We start from the raw sequence: 22,131 nt of genomic DNA on the forward strand, positions 1-22,131 counted from the left end.
ATTCACACGAGGCGGTCATTACGAAACAAGTGTGGCGACGGGAAGAAAAACGATAATTGTTTTCTTGACTTATTGTTTGTTTGTTTCAGCCTGTGACCCTTTCTAATCTGTCATCTGCTGTATTACTGGGGCGCAGACTACAAGAACAACAGATGTTTCATTTCCCTAGATTCCTTCAGACTTCACACACACACACTAAAGCGCTGCAGCTACAGTTGCGATCCGCTCGCTGTTTCTGCGGTGGGTATTTTTCTAAAGGTGTGTGGCACATCTGCGCTGCCATTGTTTATTCATGCGCCGGAGCCTTTGAAACGTGCTAAAATGCTTCCCACTCATTATAAAACTCCTGCCACCCATGGATTAGCACTTTGATGTCACCAATCCGGCTTCAAAGGCTCCTTCAGTACCATTAATCAGAGTTTAGTCTCTGAAGACCCAGCCAGGGAAAACATTTGGACATCTTGTGCAGAAACTTTTGAAAAGCTCAGACGGTGCTGCATATGCAACAGTGGGGTTTCATATCCCAAAGACGTGTGTGTGCGTGTTTAAGAGGAAGCAGAAAGAGAGTGTATTAACCATAGGGAGGAGAGATGATAGACAGTGATGCCTCACTCTGATCCTGAATACTTTCAGCACTTGGATATTAGACTGTGCATAGGTCACAAGGTCGACACAGCTCCTTTGAGGCTGTCTGTTAAAGGTGCACTTAAAGGAGTATTTTTTACATTTATTTCTGTCATGAGAACTCTCTGAGAGATTGGCATGGTGATGGATAATGTTAATGTATCTATTTATTATTGCTGCTGCAGAGCAAGTACAGACATCTACTGTCAATTCTGCTGCTTCACTTATAACATACATTAAATAACCTCCATAGCAGATCTATACAGGTGGAGCTGGGGAAGGTGGAGGGTTTCTGAAAGCGCCCTGCAGACTGCTAACAGCAAACAATGCCAAGTATTTGAATGTTGAGCAGAAAGCTCATTGGCTACTGATGCAACAGCAACCAATCAGCTGTGCTTTGTAGATAACAATGTGATCACTAAGGGATTGAGTTAAGGAACTATCAGCCTGCGCTATCTAGAGTTTCATGACAGAACTTTGTATTTATTTATTTATTTTTAAACACTAATGATGATGTTAAATTACAGGGTAAATGAAGGTTATTGCAGGTCTACAATGTGGTCGCACTTTGCAGGTCCAGAAAGGCAAAGACTCTTGTGTTGTTTTTTGAAGGCTGCAGCTTTATTAGAACGACCCATTATACTAATGAAAGAGTATGACTGTGTTTAAGTCATTTGTCATTTTATTAATATTATTTTATATTGTCAAGATGTGTTTATTACAAGAAGCTATCCTTGTGAAAAAGTATAATTTCACATTCTTTTAAAAGAGTAATTATTAGTAGTTAGAGAGTAACTATAGAGTAGTTCATTTATCTATACAGCCACTCTGGAGAAAACAGTGATGTCATCATCCAGCTCAGTTCAGTTCTCATATAATGGTGTCAATGCAGGCAGATCAATAATATTGTTGAATAAGTGTCCCCAACTAAGCAAGCCAAAGGTGACGGTGCCAAGGAACCAAAACTCCATCAGGTGACAGAATGGAGAAAAAAAAAACCTTGGGAGAAACCAGACTCAGTCGGGGGGGAGGAGGGGGGCAGTTCTCCTCTGGCCAACGAACCAACAGTGTATGAAACTAAACTAAAATGAAACTTGTATGTTATGTATTTTAAACACATTTGGAATGAAGCACATTTAAAATATATTAGTCTTGCGTAGCCAGACCTTCAGACTCATGGCAGAAGGTCTGGACTCCATAGCAGCTTTCATTGGCCAAGGGCCGCCCAGAGGCCATCTGACTGACATTTAAAGCAACCAATCACAGTTCGTTTTGTTCCACGTCATGTTTAGGGTCATGAACATATAACGTCAATGTCCTTACAATAACTCTTGGACGTATTTTAAAGACTCCATGCCACTAACTTGACATACTTGACATACTTTTGAAAATCCAGCGTTTACTTGATCCTGAAAAGCTCTTATTGTCACAGTTGTAAACACGACGGCTTTCTTCTTCCATGAGGGGGTTTGGCGTCAGGGCATCTTTGTTTCCAGGCAAACCGTTAAAGAATGTCTGTTTAGTTTCATCATGTTTTGGTTTCGTTTTCCATGCTCCCATTTTGCCTGTGATCATTGGTCTTTAGTTTCTGATTAATCGCGCACCTGTTTCTGTTCTGGTTAATTAACTCTCCCTGTATTTAGTTTCCTTAGGTCTTTTTGTGGTATTGTTTATGGTTTTAATGTGGTTGTGTTCTCCTTCGTTTCTGGATTTATTATTAAAGACTGTTTATTTCTCTGTATCTCCTGCATTGTGCGTTTACTACAGCCACACACGTGACAATCTGCAAGTACTCATTTAAATATACTTACGTTTTTTCAAGTACACTAAAATTCAATACAATTAAGTGCTCTTCTTTTTCAAAAGGGCACACTGTCGGGACCACAGCCATACAGGTTAAGGCCCCGATTTACTTCAAGCGAAATCGAAGAACAAACTGGTGTGACGTCGTTTCAAACAAAAAAAGTTTGTTTTGTGTTCGTTTCAGGAACTGCTAAACACCTTCGAACTAGCATTGGTCGACAGTGGCTATTAGGTAATAGGTGTTCTCTGAAGCTCCGCCTTCTTTGATGTGGAAATCTTCGCTGGTTCATGTCTTCTGTTCAGTCTCTCCATGTCGGATGTCCATTAGAAAAAGCATGAACACACTGGAGAGCTGCTTTATAGTAGAAAATGTTGTTGTAATTCTGAAAGAGACACTAGCTATGTTTCCATCCACACGCTTTTATCCAAATTAAGGGATATCGAATGAAAAATGCCTTATGGAAACAGTAAAATTTGATTGAATTTCATGAATATCGACTCAAATGAAATACGTTCTCATCGGATTTTATCTTGATCGATATACGGCTTATGCGATAAACGCTGATGGAAACGCTATTTGCCGAATAAATAATGAATTGCGAGTAAGTTTTAGGTCATTTTATGGTTGCAACACGCCACAAACATCTAGAAGAAGAAGTTTTAGTTCATTCCCGCCCAGTATTTCCACTCTGTTTGCGCACACATGGCGGGTGTCAGCAAAGACAGATGTAAGTGCACAAAGCAAAAAAAATGCTTCAACCAAAGGGTTTCCGTAAAGTGTCTCTGAACCACGATCTCCCAGAACTGTTTGGAGCGCTGTCGTTCCCACACCACAGGCCGCCTCCGTTGTCGTCGGACATTTACGTGCATCTGCATCATCATAGCAATGTGTTGATAGCGTCGTTGTTTTCTTATTATAGCTTGTTATTACATGGCTTGGTTGAATTCTAATGTAGAATGCGGTCTGTTATTTCTTGATAACACACCGCTGCTAACACACCGTTGCCATGAAAAACAGAGCGTTGCCATGGACGCAGTTCAGAGACGGAACGGGCTATTTTCTTTAGCGGAAGCAATACAATGGTTTATAAATCAATAAACTCCTTTTTAAATCAATATTTTGTGTCAAATTATTGATTTATTTGGTAGGTAGGCATGTAATATGCGGGATAATGTATAGCAAGGCGGTTGTTATAGCGAATACAGGCTAACAATACATTATCCCTTATATCACTATCAGCTGGCATAAGCACTATTAGGCTACAACTTGTTCAATATTGATCATTTGTTGGTAGATGGCGTGATCCATTTTGTCTAGCAAAACTTTGTTCGCAAATGTTGTGCGATTCAGTGCGAAAATGAATGGAAACACCTTAAAATGTCTCAAATCAATTCGGTATACCAATTTGATCGCAAGCCGTTGGATGGAAACACACTTTCACCAGCTTTATTCGCATGAGTTTTTTTTACCGAACTTCAGATAATTCGATTGTCAAGTGGATGGAAACTTGGCTACTGACACTCTTTTTTTATGTTTAAGTCTGTAGCTATGTTTCCATCCACACGTTTTTATCCGCATTAAGTGATATCGAATGAAAAATGCCTTATGGAAACAGTAAAATTCGATTGAATTTCATGAATATCGACTCAAATGAAATACGATCGGTCTCATCGGATTTTATCTTGATCGATATACGGCTTATGCGATAAACGCGGATGGAAACGTTATTATGGGCCGATCCATTTTGCCCAGCAAAACTTTGTTCGCAAATGTTGGCTTGAATGTTGTGCGATTCGGTGAGAAAATGAATGGAAACACCTTAACATGTCTCAAATCAATTCGATATACCAATTTGATCGCAAAACAGCATGTGACGTCATTACGCACAGGTTTTTATCCGCTTTAAAGCCGTTTGATGGAAACACACTTTCACTAGCTTTATTCGCATGAGTTTTTTCACCGAACTTCAGATAATTCGATTGACAAGTGGATGGAAACATGGCTTGTAAAGTTGCTTGCTTTTAAACAATCTATTGTATAAAGTGCTATATCAATAAACGTGACATGACTGTACTGGAGTGCCAAATTGCAGAGCTTGTGCAAACAAATCCACATCGATATGATCAGTTTCTTTCTTAACTACTGTTTTCTCATTGCTGTTATTTTAGTTGTGTGTTTATTTTGTTATTGAGAGAAAGGCATAAGAAAGAACTTGGCCGTGAGTATATCGGGGCCTTTACTGTTATTGAAAAATTAGCAATTTTGGTATTATTCACCAGTCATCAGGAGAAAAAATATGATTATGAAAGCAATAACAGTTTGATAACTGTGTTATTTTTGCAGACACTTTGGTTGAGGGTAGAGCAGTCTTGATCAAGATCGCAGTCTTTGTAATCCTAGTCCGGTCCGATCTCCTCCAGGGTTCAAACATGCATTCTTTGGGTTGCGAGCCCAGACCACTACACTACCATATTGTTTTATTCATTCATGCTTCAGATGGAAGATTGACGTGTCACTGATCTGCGTTTCCTCTTTGCTGAGCAGGAAACCTGGCCACATCCAGGGCAAGAGTGACAGCAGCGTCCAGATCTCTGCCTCCACAACTGAGCAGCGGGAGGAATAAGGTCCGAGCTTACACTGTCTTCTGCACATTCAGACGTTCGTCATAAAAGTATTCTGTTTTTTTTATACGTTTATCAATTCCGATAAAAAGGATTTACACAACACATATTTTAGTTACTTTTCTGATTTTTGGACAGTTTTATCTTTTCAATAAAGTTGCAGGTTTGTTGTTAAATCAAAGCTTAGTCATGATATTAGACTTATATATATTTGTTTGTGTTAAAGATGTGACGCGTTTATGGTCAGTAGTAGTTACTTCATGAGGCACATGTAAAATACCTTTGCATCAACTACACAATCTGAATGAATATATTACAACCGATGAGGCTTGTGATGTAATTATTTTGCTCCAGAACCTCTGAACTCTTGTATGTTTTCATTGAAAAAGAGCCCTGTTCTTCACTGTTCTGTGCTTTTTATCTATTATCTGTCTGAACTATCCTTTCTCCTCTCAGTCTCCTAAATACCTGTTAAAGGTAAGAATTTCTTCATATCCATCTTCATATTTTCTGATGTAATTTCCACTACTTTATTTTCCATTTTGTTTTGTCTTTCTTTGAGCCAATGGACGAAAATCTATCTAAACCTATAATAATTTTTATTTTAAATAATCCTCAGACTATGAATCAATGTTTTGAGAAGCAGCTCTTAAGCGTTCACATCCTATCCTTTTTAAGTTTTAATTTTGAAGCTTTTAGTTCATGTCTTTAGCTTTGAAAACATTTAAGGCTAATGTACACCTAAAAGATTACAAAATTCACTTTTAGATATATGCATTTTACATTTACACTTTTTTTTTCTTTTTTTTTTTTGAAAAGTGGAACAACAATATAAATGACTCTTATCTTGCAGTATAGATTTTGGTCCAATCAAATGCTCTATGAAATGAGATTGTTCCTTCCCCAGATAGACCACCTATCACCTGCAATAGACTAGCAATAGAAACATATGCTGCATTCATGCCATGTCATAATTACCGTAGTCTTCTTGAGATGACAACACGTGGACTACGTTCTATCCGGAGCTGTTCACATCCTCGGTCTGGGAATTATGCGTTTCTATGACAAGAATAAACAGAGATGGTCTTACTATTGGGAGATACGAGGGTCCGTGGCTCTACCATGTTAGGCTTATCTTGATTAATTGATTAATTGTCTGAGTGTGGTTATTTGATCTAATCCTAATTATTTTAGACCACAATAATTGTGCTGTTTAAATTTCAATCACATTTGATTCAAATAAGGGAATTATTATATTATATTATATTATATTATATTATATTATATTATATTATATTATATTATATTATATTATATTATATTATATTATATTATATTATATTATATTATATTATATAACACTCACCCAAAGGATTATTAGGAACACCTGTTCAATTTCTCAATAATCCAATTATCTAATCAACCAATCACATGGCAGTTGCTTCAATGCATTTAGGGGTGTGGTCCTGGTCAAGACAATCTCCTGAACTCCAAACTGAATGTCAGAATGGGAAAGAAAGGTGATTTAAGCAATTTTGATCGTGGCATGGTTGTTGGTGCCAGACGGGCCGGTCTGAGTATTTCACAATCTGCTCAGTTACTGGGATTTTCACGCACAACCATTTCTAGGGTTTACAAAGAATGATGTGAAAAGGGAAAAACATCCAGTATGCGGCAGTCCTGTGGGCGAAAATGCCTTGTTGATGCTAGAGGTCAGAGGAGAATGGGCCGACTGATTCAAGCTGATAGAAGAGCAACTTTGACTGAAATAACCACTCGTTACAACCGAGGTATGCAGCAAAGCATTTGTGAAGCCACAACACGCACAACCTCGAGGCGGATGGGCTACAACAGCAGAAGACCCCACCGGGTACCACTCATCTCCACTACAAATAGGTAAAAGAGGCTACAGACCAAATGTTGCCTGGTCTGATGAGTCTTGATTTCTGTTGAGACATTCAGATGGTAGTCAGAATTTGGCGTAAACAGAATGAGAACATGGATCCATCATGCCTTGTTACCACTGTGCAGGCTGGTGGTGGTGGTGTAATGGTGTGGGGGATGTTTTCTTGGCACACTTTAGGCCCCTTAGTGCCAATTGGGCATCATTTAAATGCCACGGCCTACCTGAGCATTGTTTCTGACCATGTCCATCCCTTTATGGCCACCATGTACCCATCCTCTGATGGCTACTTCCAGCAGGATAATGCACCATGTCACAAAGCTCGAATCATTTCAAATTGGTTTCTTGAACATGACAATGAGTTCACTGTACTAAAATGGCCCCCACAGTCACCAGATCTCAACCCAATAGAGCATCTTTGGGATGTGGTGGAACGGGAGCTTCGTGCCCTGGATGTGCATCCCACAAATCTCCATCAACTGCAAGATGCTATCCTATCAATATGGGCCAACATTTCTAAAGAATGCTTTCAGCACCTTGTTGAATCAATGCCACGTAGAATTAAGGCAGTTCTGAAGGCGAAAGGGGGTCAAACACAGTATTAGTATGGTGTTCCTAATAATCCTTTAGGTGAGTGTATATTATATTATATTATATTATATTATATTATATTATATTATATTATATTATATTATATTATTTTATTTTTAACTGCATTAAAATGTATCATATGCACCAATTTTAGTATGATTTTTATTATTATTATATTATAAATTATTTCAAGTAATTAAATAATAATATATTGGGCTTGCACTGTAATTTAGATAAACAAAACAGAATTAAATTGTTAATCACAATTAATTGTATTACAATTAATCATCAGCAGAAAATGAATGATTGTGACAGGCCTAGGTGAAGTTTTCATGTGTTTAGATCTAGGTCAGATTGAGGACTTCATAAAGCTGGATTTGGGCAGTCTGCTTCATGCTGCAGTAATATGTCCAAACTTCAGTTCTGGGTTACTGTTCCCATGAAGGAACACCCTGGATAATTATCTCTCCCTTTTCCTCCGTTCTGCGGGTAAGATTAAAACAGTCCTGCAGACTACCTGCTGTATCAGAGAAATATAATTAGACACCAGTGCACAGAACCCAATTAATTGGTTCCGGTTAATATTGCAGATACTTTTAAACTGCTTCAGTCACAGATGAGATGCTCTTGTAAAAAGCCCCGCATGTAAGCAGAAGCGGGACAGATGTGTTATTAAAACACTGGGTTAGTTCGATTGTCTCTCAGTCAGGGTTCATGTCCAACCCTTCAGTTTCTCAGACGTTTTTCATAAAGATCACACACACACCTGCCTCCACGCACTCAGATGAAATAGAATATTAAGACACACTTTGCTGGTATAGACCTGCTCTAAATTATGCATCACCTTGATAAATTCATGAGGTCTGTTGTAGAGATGGCTGTTATACACATCATGTCTTGTCCTTGTTAGGAACAGTTGAAAGTGTGAAGTTCATTATCAAAGAACATCTTTGCAGTATTAAACCAATCGTGCTCAGGGATCGTTGCTTGGATCAAGATGTTGGATTATCTTCTGTGTTTTTGTTTATGAGTAATGTTATATGGCTGCTTTTAGAGCCACCTCTTCATCTGCTCTTCCTATGCCTGACCAGACTTTAAGGAAACCTTATTTTAATTTGAAAGTGTTAACGATAATTCATCCTAGGGCTAAAGTGGATGTTGTTCTATGTGACCAGTTCTGTGTACTTGTAAATTGGTGATGTGTGCATGCAGGCTAAGCTACAGTAAGTGTGTTTATGTGTGTTTAGGTGGACACAATGGAAATGATGCGTCACCCTGAGGAAACCACTAACATGAGGAGACAGACAGTGGCGTCTTATTTCAGGGTGAATCCTCTGCACATCACATTATTGTATATTATCATTCTGTTTTAAAGGGATAGTTCACCCAAAAGTTAAAGTTCTGTCATCAATTACTCACCCTCATGTCGTTCCAAACCCGTAAGACTTTCGCTCATGTTCAAGACACAGATGAAGATCTTTTTGATGAAGTCTGAGAGATTTCTGTTCCTTGATTGACAGCTACGCAACTACAACTATAGGCGCTTTTCCACTTCGTAGCACGGCTCGACTCGCTTTACTTTGGCTCGGTTTGCTTTTCCACTGCAGTTCAGTACTGCTTCAAAGTGGGTGGGATTATAGACTGATCATCATAGTTGTGCCGCCTTTACTGCTGCTCATCGGCTACCAGCGAGAGGAACGTCTGCACCTCGTGTCACAAATTTGTAGTGACGATTCTCTCTTACCAATCAGTGATCTGCATTGTTTACACGTCACATTTTCGTGTCAGTACGGCTCGCTTTGAACCTAGGTACTATACTAGGGACTGTACACAGTGAGCCGTACCACAAAAGTGAGCCGCACCAAGCCGTACCATGGAAAAGCACCATTTGACGCTTTAAAAAGTTCAAAAAGATATCTTAAAACAAATCCATATGAATTGAGCGCTTTAGTCCAAATTTTCTGAAGAGACTCGATCGCTTTATATGATAAACAGATTTAATTTAGGCTTTTACTCAACTTCATCAACTCACACATCAGTTGTGGTAAACGGAAGCTCAAGCATGTTCACTTGAGGTGCGAGAACCAATGAGGTTCATTCTCGTGTTACGCAGCACGTTTGAGCTTCAGCAAGAACCAATGAGGTTCATTCTCGTGTTACGCAGCGCGTTTGAGCTTCCGCAAGAACCAATGAGGTTCATTCTCGTGTTACGCAGCGCGTTTGAGCTTCCGCAAGAACCAATGAGGTTCATTCTCGTGTTACGCAGCATGTTTGAGCTTCCGCAAGAACCAATGAGGTTCATTCTCGTGTTACGCAGCACGTTTGAGCTTCAGCGAGAACCAATGAGGTTCATTCTCGTGTTACGCAGCACGTTTGAGCTTCCGCAAGAACCAATGAGGTTCATTCTCGTGTTACGCAGCATGTTTGAGCTTCAGCAAGAACCAATGAGGTTCATTCTCGTGTTACGCAGCACATTTGAGCTTCAGCAAGAACCAATGAGGTTCATTCTCGTGTTACGCAGCACGTTTGAGCTTCAGCAAGAACCAATGAGGTTCATTCTCGTGTGACGCATCACGTTTGAGCTTCTGTAAAAACCAATGAGGTTCATTCTCGTGTTACGCAGCATGTTTGAGCTTCAGCAAGAACCAATGAGGTTCATTCTCGTGTTACGCAGCACGTTTGAGCTTCTGTAAAAACCAATGAGGTTCATTCTCGTGTTACGCAGCACGTTTGAGCTTCTGTAAAAACCAATGAGGTTCATTCTCATGTTACGCAGCACATTTGAGCTTCAGCAAGAACCAATGAGGTTCATTCTCGTGTTACGCAGCACGTTTGAGCTTCTGTAAAAACCAATGAGGTTCATTCTCATGTTACGCAGCACATTTGAGCTTCAGCAAGAACCAATGAGGTTCATTCTCGTGTTACGCAGCTCGTTTGAGCTTCAGCAAGAACCAATGAGGTTCATTCTCGTGTGACGCATCACGTTTGAGCTTCCTTCAGCAAGAGCCAATGAGGTTCATTCTCGTGTTACGCATCACGTTTGAGCTTCAGCAGAGGTTCATTCTGGTTATGAGACTGTTCAGAAATGACAGTGGAGGATCCAAATGCAGTGACTATTTTATTAAAACAAAACAACAAAAGTAAATACAGGCAACAAACAGAAGATTCCAAACAAATGATAACCAGAACTTAACAGAGCACACATAACATCCACATAGGACAACACCAGACCAAGAACATGAGAAACACTGAGGTATGTATACACAAGGGGTGATAGGCAAACAAGACACCTGGGAACAATCAGGAACTAATCAAGAAAAACTACAAAAGACTACAAAACATGGCGCAATTTATTATTATTATTATTAGTAGTAATATTTTTCCTTTGATATCATAATTCCTCACACTCCATCCTGGTAAGTAGGGGAATATGCACCATAAGTTGATTTGCCAACCCACATAAAACATCAAAAAAAGAAGAACATGGAGCAAAACAGGAAATAACATATAAGTCCACACAAGACAAGAGTAAAACAAGAAAGAAATCATGACAATTCTCGTGTTACGCAGCACGTTTGAGCTTCAGCAAGAACCAATGAGGTTCATTCTCGTGTTAAACGCAGCGCGTTTGAGCTTCAGCAAGAACCAATGAGGTTTGTTCTCGCGCATCAAGTAGGTTCGCTCGAGCTTCTGTTTATGTTCGCTGATCAATGTTAATATGTGAATAAGCCTAAATTCAATCTGTTTATCATATAAAGCGATCGAGTCTCGAAATTTGGACTAAACTGCTCAATTCATATGGATTAGTTTTACAATCTCTTTTATGAACTTTATGAAGTGGTAGTTGCGTAGCTGTCAATGGAGGAACAGAAATCAAAAAGTTTAAAAAGATCTTCAATTGTGTACCGAAGATAAACGAAAATATTACAGGTTTGGAACGACATGAGGGTTAGTAATTTTTTCTTTTGGGTGGCAATACCAGAAATCTTTGTCCTTGTAGGGACATTTTTGGTCCCCATGAGGACAACAGCTTCTAAATTATACTAAATTATGTTTTTTGAAATTTTTCTGGGAGGGCTTTGTTTAAGGGTAGAGTCAGGGTTAGGGGATAGGATATACCATTTGTACTATATAAAAATCATTGTGTCTATAGGAAGTCCCCATAAAACACTAAAACCCAACGTGTGTGTGTGTACGCATCTTCTCTTTCAGTACTCTCTCATGGACCTGCTGTCTAAGATGGTGGTCGGCACACCTCATTTCGTCCGCTGCATCAAACCCAATGATGACCGCCAGGCTCTGCGATTCAATAAGGAGCGTGTAATGGTTCAGCTGCGTTACACCGGCATCCTAGAGACTGTCAACATCCGCCGACAGGGTTATTCTCACCGGATACTCATCGAGGAGTTTGTTAACAGGTAGAAAACATCCACGGAGTAACATAACACTCACAGAATGAGTGTTGTGCTCGTCCCACAGGGCCTGAGAAACAAAGAAGATCACACAAAACAAGCTGCTAATGAGAGCGGGAGGAGAGAGATTAGGAATGACACAACACGACTGACAATTCACAGGGAGAATACTGTTGAGTTCAATTTTTTATGCACTTCATTAGCTTATGTTACAAGATCTACTTAAAATGGGATTTTTGTTCATTTTGTGGTTCATTTAATTAGTGATGTTGCTCATATTTAGGGATCTGATTAAACACCTAAAGGATAAGTTTCAAAACGTTAAAGCCCCCTGTGGTAAAAATCAAGCTTTTAATGTTGTTTATATGTCTATGTGGTGTTTTTAATGTGCTTTAAGACAAACCATGTGTAAATTCATAAGTCAACACTATTGCTGAGTATTTTCTCCTTAAAACTGCAGTGAACCAAAGACAGTCTCAAAAACACAGTTTGAAATCGCTGGTGTTTCTGACGTCACACACTACCTTGTAATCAATCATGTCATCGTGCCGGAGAGCTTTAGCATATCAATAACAACAAACTAGGTTATCCCGGTATATTTTTCTGTTGATATGAAAAATCGGGTTGATTTAGCAATATAGCGGGTGTATGATGTATATTACGATGTTATGATGAACTAAATGCCTTTCTCCGCTGACGTTCTGAGTTGTTCAGAGCATTTCTGATGATCGTTAGAAGGCAAACTGAGAACGGGAACATAGTTTGTATAACATTAGCAACACATTATAAGCTGTTTGATAACATAGTCAAGCAAAAGGCTAATCATATTAATTATCGTTATGTGTCCAACGTTGTGAAGAACGATACCATTGTGCAGCGTTTATCTCAGTAAGTTGAGAAAGCGAATGGATCTCTGAGCTGCTGTGAGTGAGTGGAGGCGGAGCTAATTAGCATATTCATAGAACCGCGTATACTAAATGAGGCAAGGGTGTAAGTTACATACAAGCTATTTTAAGGCATGAAGAAATATTTTAAATATGTCATTTTGGTGATCAAATATGAGTTTAAAGGGATGAACTGATTTACTATACAGGGGGACTTTAAGACTTTCATTCATCTTCAGGACACAAATTAAGATTTTTTTTTTTTATTCTTTCATTTGGCATGTTTTAACATATGTACTCTATGTACATGTGCTGATCAATGATTAAATGCGAATAAAAGCCTTAAATTAAATCTGTTCATCATATAAAGCAATAGTGTCTCCTCAGAAGTCTTGGAATAAACCACTCGGTTCAAATGGATTATCATATCATCTTTATTAACTTTATGAAGCTTGGAAATTTTGGTTGGATTTCCAAAGGATGGGCACAAATGATGAGAGAATATTAAAAATGTCTTCATTCGTGTTCCAAGGGATGAACGCAAGTCTTACAGGTTTGGAACGACATGAGGGTGAGTAAATGATGACAGAATTTCCATTTTTGGATAAACTGTGCCTTTAGCCCTGAATAGTAAACGTTGGCATGTAACTTACTATATGTGTGCTGTTAAGTGACTGGACTTATGATTTTCACCTGGAGGACAATAAAATCAATTAGACATATTGAAGGAGAGACTCTAGAGTTCATAATATTATAGACTTGGGATTCTGACTTGGGTCAAAAAGAAACCACGCAGAACCTTTCCTGCTCCATTTTACAGAGGTTATGTTAAAGGAGTAGTTCACTTTTTAAAAACTTTTGCTGATAATTTACTCACCCCCATGTTATCCAAGATGTCCATGTCTTTCTTTCTTCAGTCGAAAAGAAATTAATGTTTTTGATGAAAACATTCCAGGATTTTTCTCCATATAATGGACTTCAATGGTAGCCAAACGGTTCAAGGTCTAAATGACCGTTTCAGTGCAGCTTCAAAGGGCTTTAAACGATACCAGACGATGAATAAGGGTCTTATCTAGAGAAACGATCGGTCATTTCAAAAATAAATAAAAAAGTTAAAGTTTTATAGGCACAAATGCTCGCCTTGCGAACTCTCCTGTTCGAACTCGTTCATCAAAATGAACGAATCTTTTTTTGAGTCATTGACTCGAAAAAAGATTCGTTCATTTTGATGAACGAGTCAATGACTCGAAAAAAGATTTGTTCATTTTGATGAACGAGTTCGAACAGGAGAGTTCGCAAGGCGAGCATTTGTGCCTATAAAACTTTTACTTTTTTATTTATTTTTGAAATGACCGATCGTTTCTCTAGATAAGACCCTTATTCATCGTCTGGTATCGTTTAAAGCCCTTTGAAGCTGCACTGAAACGGTCATTTAGACCTTGAACCGTTTGGCTACCATTGAATTCCATTATATGGAGAAAAATCCTGGAATGTTTTCATCAAAAACATTAATTTCTTTTCGACTGAAGAAAGAAAGACATGGACATCATGGATGACATGGGGGTGAGTAAATTATCAGCAAAAGTTTTTTTTTAAAAGTAAACTAATCCTTTAACAACGGTGGTCATAATGATTATGTTATCCTGCAAAAAAAAAAAAAAAAAAAAAACATTCTGACTCCGGGCTTCATCAGATATGCAGTCAAAATGACATTATTCCGGGTGTTCCTGTTGGACTACAGGAATGTTATTAGATTTAATTAGCTGGAGCTCTTGGGCTTCATAAAAAGAAGGAAGAAAGACAGACAGACAGACAGTTAAGAGAGATCAAAGCTCCATGAGCGCATATTGAATCGCTCCCTAAAGCTCCTCGCAGGTTTATTATCTATATATCTTGATAGTGCTGAAAGAAGACCATCATCTTATCAATAATAGGTCATTAAGCCTTTGAGAATACAAGTGATGCTAAATTAGACTCTGGTTGAGTAATTAGTGGTGAAATGGTACTTTGAAGGGGCGGAGTGAATCCGCTGAAAGTTTCTCAGCGCAGAGGAAATTCATGGTCCAAATTTACTTTTCCGAGGCTTAGGGAATCGCACTTCATTTTCCATAAACTTTTCGCTTTTTTGCGTTTTCTTTCAACCCATCCATCTCTTTCTCTCGTGGGCCGTGAGATGGTGGACATGTAGGTCATCTCTTTTACATAAACATCCCAGACAATTTCTCCACACTCAGAGGAGCCGCTGAAATGCACGGTTTTTTTTTTTTTTCTTCCTGTCGTCCTTTTGATCACAGAAGTGTCCTGATTATCCGTATTTTCCCCAGACTTCCCCGACCAGTTCGCATGAAAAAGCAATACTCTGTGAACGTTCTGTTTGCATGTCCTTAGTCGTGCAAAGTCTAGAGCTCTTCCTGTCTGATCCACACTGATTTTGTAAAAATAACAGCTTCTATATGAAGAAATGGATGCATCTCTTCTGGAAAACCTTCTCTGATGTTGTGAAGGAGAGCCTTTTTTGTAATTTCTACCAGAGACATAACCGCTATCAGGAGCATAATTATGAAAGAGCACGGTTCAAGTGGAATCAAAGGCAGTTTTTTTTTTTCTTAAACACAAAGGCTGAAATCTTCCTCTTCAGAGTAAATAAATACCCAGGATCAACCGCAAGCTTCAGATGTTTCGATGAGACTCGTTTCTGAAATGCATGCCATTTTATTTATAGGCAGGTGTATTCAGAAGTATAACTGAAGGCCCCCAGACTATAACAACAAAGCTACAAAAGCCCCATATTTATCGTTTTATCAGAGAATCAGGTGACGCTTTACCTATCTGTGTTTTTTTTTTTGTGGCAGAAAGATGCTATCATAGTGAGATCTAGAAAGATAGTCTCACCATGCTCTTTTATCAGAGGTGTGTTATTTCTGCTCCACTAGTAGAACGGAATTGCAATAAAATGATGAGTTGCTATGTTAAAGGGATAGTTCACTTTGAAATTAATTTTTGGTATGTTTTAGCTTACCTCAAGGGCATCCAAGATGTAGGTGTCTTTGTTTCCGCAGTAGTTTCAATTTTGATATTTTTAGGTCAAACCGTTCTTGTCTGTCAGCCGTATAATGCAGGTCTATGGTCACCACCTCAAAGAGCATGCACAGAGAAGTCCAAATTAAACATGATTTAATGACTCGTAAATGTAAGTACACATTGATCGCCTAAGACACGAAACGAGCGGTTTGTGTGAGAAAACTAACAGTATTTATATCGTTTTTACCTCTTGTAACGCACAGACCGAAGTGCCGGCGCCCTCAGATCACTTGGACGTGACTGTGGTTACAAGAGGTAAAAACGATATAAACACTGTTCGTTTTCTCACACAAAATGCTCGTTTCGTGTCTTAGGCCATCAATGTGTACTTACATTTACGAGTCATTAAATCATGTTTAATTTGGACTTCTCTGTGCATGCTCTTTGAGGTGGTGACCATAGACCTGCATTATATGACTGACAGACAAGAACGGTTTGACCTAAAAATATTAAAATTGAAACTACTGCGGAAACAAAGACACCTACATCTTGGATGCCCTTGAGGTAAGCTAAAACATACCAAAAATTGATTTCAAAGTGAACTATCCCTTTAAGTACCGGTATGTGATACTTAATTTAGTGAATGGTGTCAAATTAATCTTTAACAAAATAAACAATAAAATATTAAATATATTTAGTTAAATGGGCAACGATTAATCGTGGTTAATCGCATTCAAAATAAAAGTTTGTGTCATGTGAAAAGTTTTTTCATAATATATGTGTGTACTGTGTATAATTATTTTCTCACACATGCATGTATATATTTAAGAAATATTTGCCTGTATATATTTATATATAATTTAGATTAGCCTATTAACAAATTTTTCTTAAATATATACATGTATGCGATTATATTTATTTATATATACAGAATAATTATACACAGTATACAAACATGTATTATGTAAACACAAACTTTTATTTTGGATGCGATTAATCCCGATTAATCGTTGCCCCAGCATTATTAAATCTAGAATGTTGCTGGTAGGTATGATGTATGTTTAGGCAAAAATATGGAAACAAGTTAGCATTTTAGCTATTCCTAGCATTTAGCTATTTACATCATCTGTTTTTTTTTTACTACAAAAAATTATTTCAGGCATTTAACCAAAAAACAATTTAAAAATGTTAACAAGATATTTTTACGTTTTATTTAAAAATGCATAAAATACATCAGTGATACCCCATTTGTGCTTTTTTTAAAAAGCTTTTACTAGTCTTGAAATGACTATAAAGGTTGTCAGGACGTTATAACCCAATAATCATGACATCGAACAGATAAACTCATTTACTCACTAGTCTGATTTTACCCCCCTTATTGTGTTTATAAACGCAGTCTTGCAAACTATTGTAACCAAACTTTCAGGGAAAATTTATGTTTTTTAAATAAAGTTTGAAAGAGGTGTTGGAAGCTTCATGATGGTGACGTTGAAGTAATGTGACCGTGGTGTTTAAAAATAAAATAATTATAGCCTACGTTTAGGCTTCAAAATTATTTGTTCATTTGTGAAAATTCTTCATTCAAACATTCAAACCTTTGCCTTAAATCTTACTTGCACATTAAACGTGTATAAAAGAAAGCATCAAAACAATTACCGGTACATATTTCACCAGTACAACTTACAATATGATCAGTCAAGTTGAATGAAAGTTAGAGCTTGGGTTTGAGGTTTGTTTTTGTGCTTTTTTGACTGGTGTAATCTGAGTCTGATCATCTTGTTTTCTTGTAGGTATTACTATCTGGCCTTCCGTGCCCATCAGATGCCAGAAGGCAGTAAAGAGAACGCCATCATTATACTGCAGAAAGCCAAACTGGAACACTGGGTCCTGGGCAAGACTAAGGTAGAGTTTGTAGTAATTTAAAAGTTACTACACTAAAAAAATATTAATAATTTCACTCAGAAATGGCAAAGAATCTGCATGTAACACATTGAATTAAACATGATTCATATTTTTTTTACAGTGTATGACAGGTATTCCCCTTTTATTATGCTCCTGACAGCTGTTTGGATGTCTGATAAAATATATACCTAGAGCTGTGGATCAGGCAGGAAGAGCTCTAGACATTGTCCAACTAACTAAACAAGCTGTACACATGTCTGACTTTGTGTCTCAGAGAAGGTTAAGTGACATGTCTACTATAGATATATAATATATATACTTTACAGTTTTTCTCAAATGCTAAAACACATTTCACAAACGTTTCCCCAATGTTCCCCAATGTCTAAACACAACACCCTTTTCTAAAGCTACATAAACACAACCACACCTTCTCACTTCAAAACTCAAACTTTCACACCAAAAGAGCAGCTCGAAGCTTTCAAAAATGTAAACACTATACACATCATTACACACTACAGCAAAACAATTGAAAACACAATGCTCAATTTGTGAGAAGGTTCTTTGTTTCATAACTGCCAATGCATATTTTTAGAAACTTTACAGTAATGGATCTTCTTAGATCTCTGCAGAGGATTAGGCATTTAGATTTGTGAGTTTCATATGAAGAGTATAAATTCTGCATGTACACTACTGTAACACAACTCAATGCAAAAACAGAATCTATTGCACACAACAGTACTCTTGAAAACATGATCAGGGTGTGAAGTTTTTTATTTACTTTATTCACACCACACACACACCACAATCACTGTGCGGCATCGGGCCACATCACAGGCTATATTGTCTCTTGCCAGGCACCGTGGGAAAAACGCCCTGGAATGGCGAATCCATCCTTCGAAGGCCTCCACTGGGATGTCAACACAGGCCAGCTCCATTGCCCTTAGGAGGTTCTCTCTAGTGTATGGTTGTCTGTCATAAACCTTCCATCTCCACGATGAGAAGAACTCCTCTATAGGGTTCAGGAAAGGGGAGTAGGGTGGCAGACAGACGTTTAAAAAGTGGTTACTGTTGGTGGTGAACCACTCTCTGATTTGGTTTGTTCTGTGAAAGCGTACATTGTCCCAAATGATCACATAAATGCTCCTCTAGGAAGGTGAGGAGACGTTGGGTGTTGTAAGACCCAAGGACAGCATGCCGGTGGACAAGCCCCTCCAAACCCATGGCCGCACAAAGAGTAATATTACCCCCCCGTTGGCCAGGAACCTCAGTGATGGCTCTTTGGCCAATGATGTTACGGCCTCTTTGCCTTCGTTTCTGCAGGTTGAAGCCAGCCTAATCCAGGAAGAGGTACTCATGAGGTCTAGCCATCGCGTCCAACTGCAATATCCTCTGTGAAAATGTGAAAGTGCACAGGTGTTCAGAACAACAGTCAATCAGGTAGCACAGTATTGTCCAGAAGTACTGTAGGCCACTGAGCAACACAGTATGTCCACTAACTGTACTGTGAACATGGATGTATACTTACTTGCACATACTTGTAACGTAGGTCTTTGTGTTGCGCAGAGTTGCGCTCAAAGGGAACCCTATAGACCTGTTTCATCCGCATCTTTTGGCGCCGGAGAACTCGGTCTATTGTGGCCAAGCTGACATCATCAATACTCTCAAAGTTGACATTATCGGCAATGACTTTGTCTCTGATCTCCCGGAGTCTAATGAGGTTGTTCTCACGAACCATATCCACAATGAGGGTTTCTTGTGCCACTGTAAATATGGCAACCCTCCCACCTCTATGTGGCATTCTTTCAACTCTAAAGAAAGAAACATGTGTTGACAATACCTGTTGTGTTGTCTGAATGCCCTGATAATGGTGGCCACGGTGAACCTACTCAGGTTTGGACGGACTCTTAGTCCTGCTTCAGCCATTGTCATGCCATGGACAATGACATGGTCAATGACTGTTGCTCGCATCTCGTCCGTAATGATGGTGCGAGGTTGTCTTGCTCTCCCTCCTGGACCTTCTCCTCTTCCTCGTTGGCCTGCTCCTCTTCTTCCATGGCCAGCTCTTCTCCCTCCTCTGACTCGAATTCCTCTTCCCCTGACTCTGCCTTCATCCATTGTGTTTGTTTGTAATCTTCAGCAAACTGTGCACTCTGAACTTGCTTTTATACATGTGGTCACAGCATTAGCAACAAGTGTCTTCAATTTTGAGTCGTTGTGTGTAATGAATGACGCCAGGTGTGTTCATTGTGTTCAAATATTGCTGACTGTGGCAAGCATTTTGCATCACATGAGCTTTCATTTGAGAATATGAGCAGAGTTCTTTTGCAACTTGTGTTTTAGCAAGGAAAAATGTGTTAAGATTTATGAGAACGGAGGATTGTGTTTTGTGAATTGTGTCTTCATGTGAAATGTGTTTATGATATTGGAAAATGATGGCTAGATTTAGTAAATGTGTTTAGACAACTGGTCATTTGATTTAGAGGATTGGCTTTTGTGTTTTAGCATTTGAGAAAAACTGTAATAGCACAGAAAACAAATCTAGCTTTCTCTTTTATGCATTGCCTGTCAGACCAAAACTTCCAGGTCATGGTTTCTTTCCTTACATTTTTGTGTCCTCTTTCATCCCGAACCCATTGATTGCGATTATATTCGGACAGACACATGAAGGTAGAGTGTTCATTGTGAGGTATAAGTATGCTTCCCTGCATCTGAATAGATGTGTGTACGTGTCTTTGCAGGTGTTTCTGAAGTATTATCACGTGGAGCAGCTCAATCTGATGTTGCGGGAAGTGATCGCTCGTGTGGTGTTGATTCAGGCCTACACCAAGGGCTGGCTGGGGGCTCGGCGGTACCGCAGAGAGAGAGAGAGACGAAACAACGGGGCAGTTATCATTCAGTCAGGTTAAAAAAAAATACAAATAATTTTCAAGGACAATATAATTGCAATAAAAGTTGCATTTATAATGTAATAACTTGCTTTGAATTACATACACTAACTTTCAAAACCTTTCAAAATATGTGTATGTTTTTCAAAGAAGTCACTTATAACACAAAAGACTCGGGATGCACAGCGGGGTTCATGTGCAGAGGATTTATTGGGCAAATACAAGGACAGGGTCGTAAGATATGTAAGGGTTCAATCCAGCAAGACAGTCCAACCAGGCATACAACGTCCAAACAAAAGGCAAATAAAGGGGTAAACACAGGTCATACACAAAAAACTGCAGTGGAAACAACACTCAATAATGCATTAGAAAGATACAAGATTTTTCAAGGAAAAATTGGACGTACAGGTTCTTGAATTTGGTGGCTGATAACAAGATACAGGTTGGACAGAGGTTTAGAAATTGGGGAAATGGTTCCCTTTTTGACATTTCTGACATTTTGCCTGTGTGAGATTCTCCAGTTGTGTTGCTGCCGGAGTATCTGAAGCAGGAGCTGTAAAGGCTCCGCCTTCTCCTGGAAAGGGGGCGGAGCAGCAACTCATTTGCATTTAAAGGGACACACACAAAAACGGTGTGTTTTTGCTCACACCCAAATAGGGGCAAATTTGACAAGCTATAATAAATGATCTGTGGGCAATTTTGAGCTGAAACTTCAGACACATTCTGGAGACACCAGAGACGTATATTACATCTTGTGAAAAAGGGCATAATAAGTCCCCTTTAATGCTGATTAAAAGTATTAATTTCTTTAAAAATCTTCGAACTTTTGAACAGTAGTGTACATCATATTATGATAAATGAATGTTCAATGGTTCAAAATCATTACTATAAATATATTAAAATGTTACTAAAAGTTACTTTTTCATATACTGTATGTGACTCATTATCCAGGGAAAATATTGTAAGTAAATATCTGAACTACTTGTTGAACTAGGTCAACAGAAAAAAAATCTCTGATTTGTAAAACATTGCTGTGGTCGCTAGAAATTGTTTACCAGTAACTCATTTTCTGTGTTTTTAGTAACATCATCTCTTTCCTTCTGTCTCTGTTCAGCCTGGAGGGGTCACATGGCCCGTCAGAATCTGAAGCTGATAAAGAAAGAGCGCGAGCAGGCTGCTGTGCAGATCCAGTCAGGTACACACCTCTGAGTGCTCTGTTCAACCCAATACAATTCATGTCACAAAGTTGTGGAAATATTTCCTGGAGAATTTCTACTCTATACTTTTCTTTCTCTCAATTTCAGGGTAGTCTGATTTATTGGAATGAAAAGAAACACTCATTTGTAAACCTATTTGCATATTAGCTGCAAACAATGAAAAAGTGCAAAATAAAGTAAAATAGAAATGATGAAAATCAAACTAGAATAACACTACAAAATAAATAAATGAAATTACACTGAACTAAATTATAAACAACACTTTTG

At 38.5% G+C, this 22,131-nt stretch overlaps 1 protein-coding gene across 1 annotated transcript in view; it reads left to right on the forward strand.

Annotated features, from left to right (window-relative positions):
• The window catches only part of LOC130102865 (myosin-IIIb-like), a 135,428-nt gene that overhangs the window by 47,554 nt on the left and 65,743 nt on the right, over nucleotides 1-22,131 (forward strand). Inside the window, exons 16-22 of the mRNA XM_056268965.1 lie at nucleotides 4,973-5,052; nucleotides 5,506-5,526; nucleotides 8,791-8,868; nucleotides 11,756-11,961; nucleotides 17,651-17,762; nucleotides 20,501-20,663; nucleotides 21,762-21,842. Of these exons, the coding sequence (XP_056124940.1) occupies nucleotides 4,973-5,052; nucleotides 5,506-5,526; nucleotides 8,791-8,868; nucleotides 11,756-11,961; nucleotides 17,651-17,762; nucleotides 20,501-20,663; nucleotides 21,762-21,842 (741 nt within the window). The remainder of the gene's footprint in view (nucleotides 1-4,972; nucleotides 5,053-5,505; nucleotides 5,527-8,790; nucleotides 8,869-11,755; nucleotides 11,962-17,650; nucleotides 17,763-20,500; nucleotides 20,664-21,761; nucleotides 21,843-22,131) is intronic.

The sequence above is a fragment of the Rhinichthys klamathensis genome, unplaced genomic scaffold (assembly GCF_029890125.1).
Source record: "Rhinichthys klamathensis goyatoka isolate OS25496 unplaced genomic scaffold, OSU_Roscu_1.1 h1tg000279l_1, whole genome shotgun sequence".
In the NCBI taxonomy this organism is placed as follows: Eukaryota; Metazoa; Chordata; class Actinopteri; order Cypriniformes; family Leuciscidae; genus Rhinichthys; species Rhinichthys klamathensis.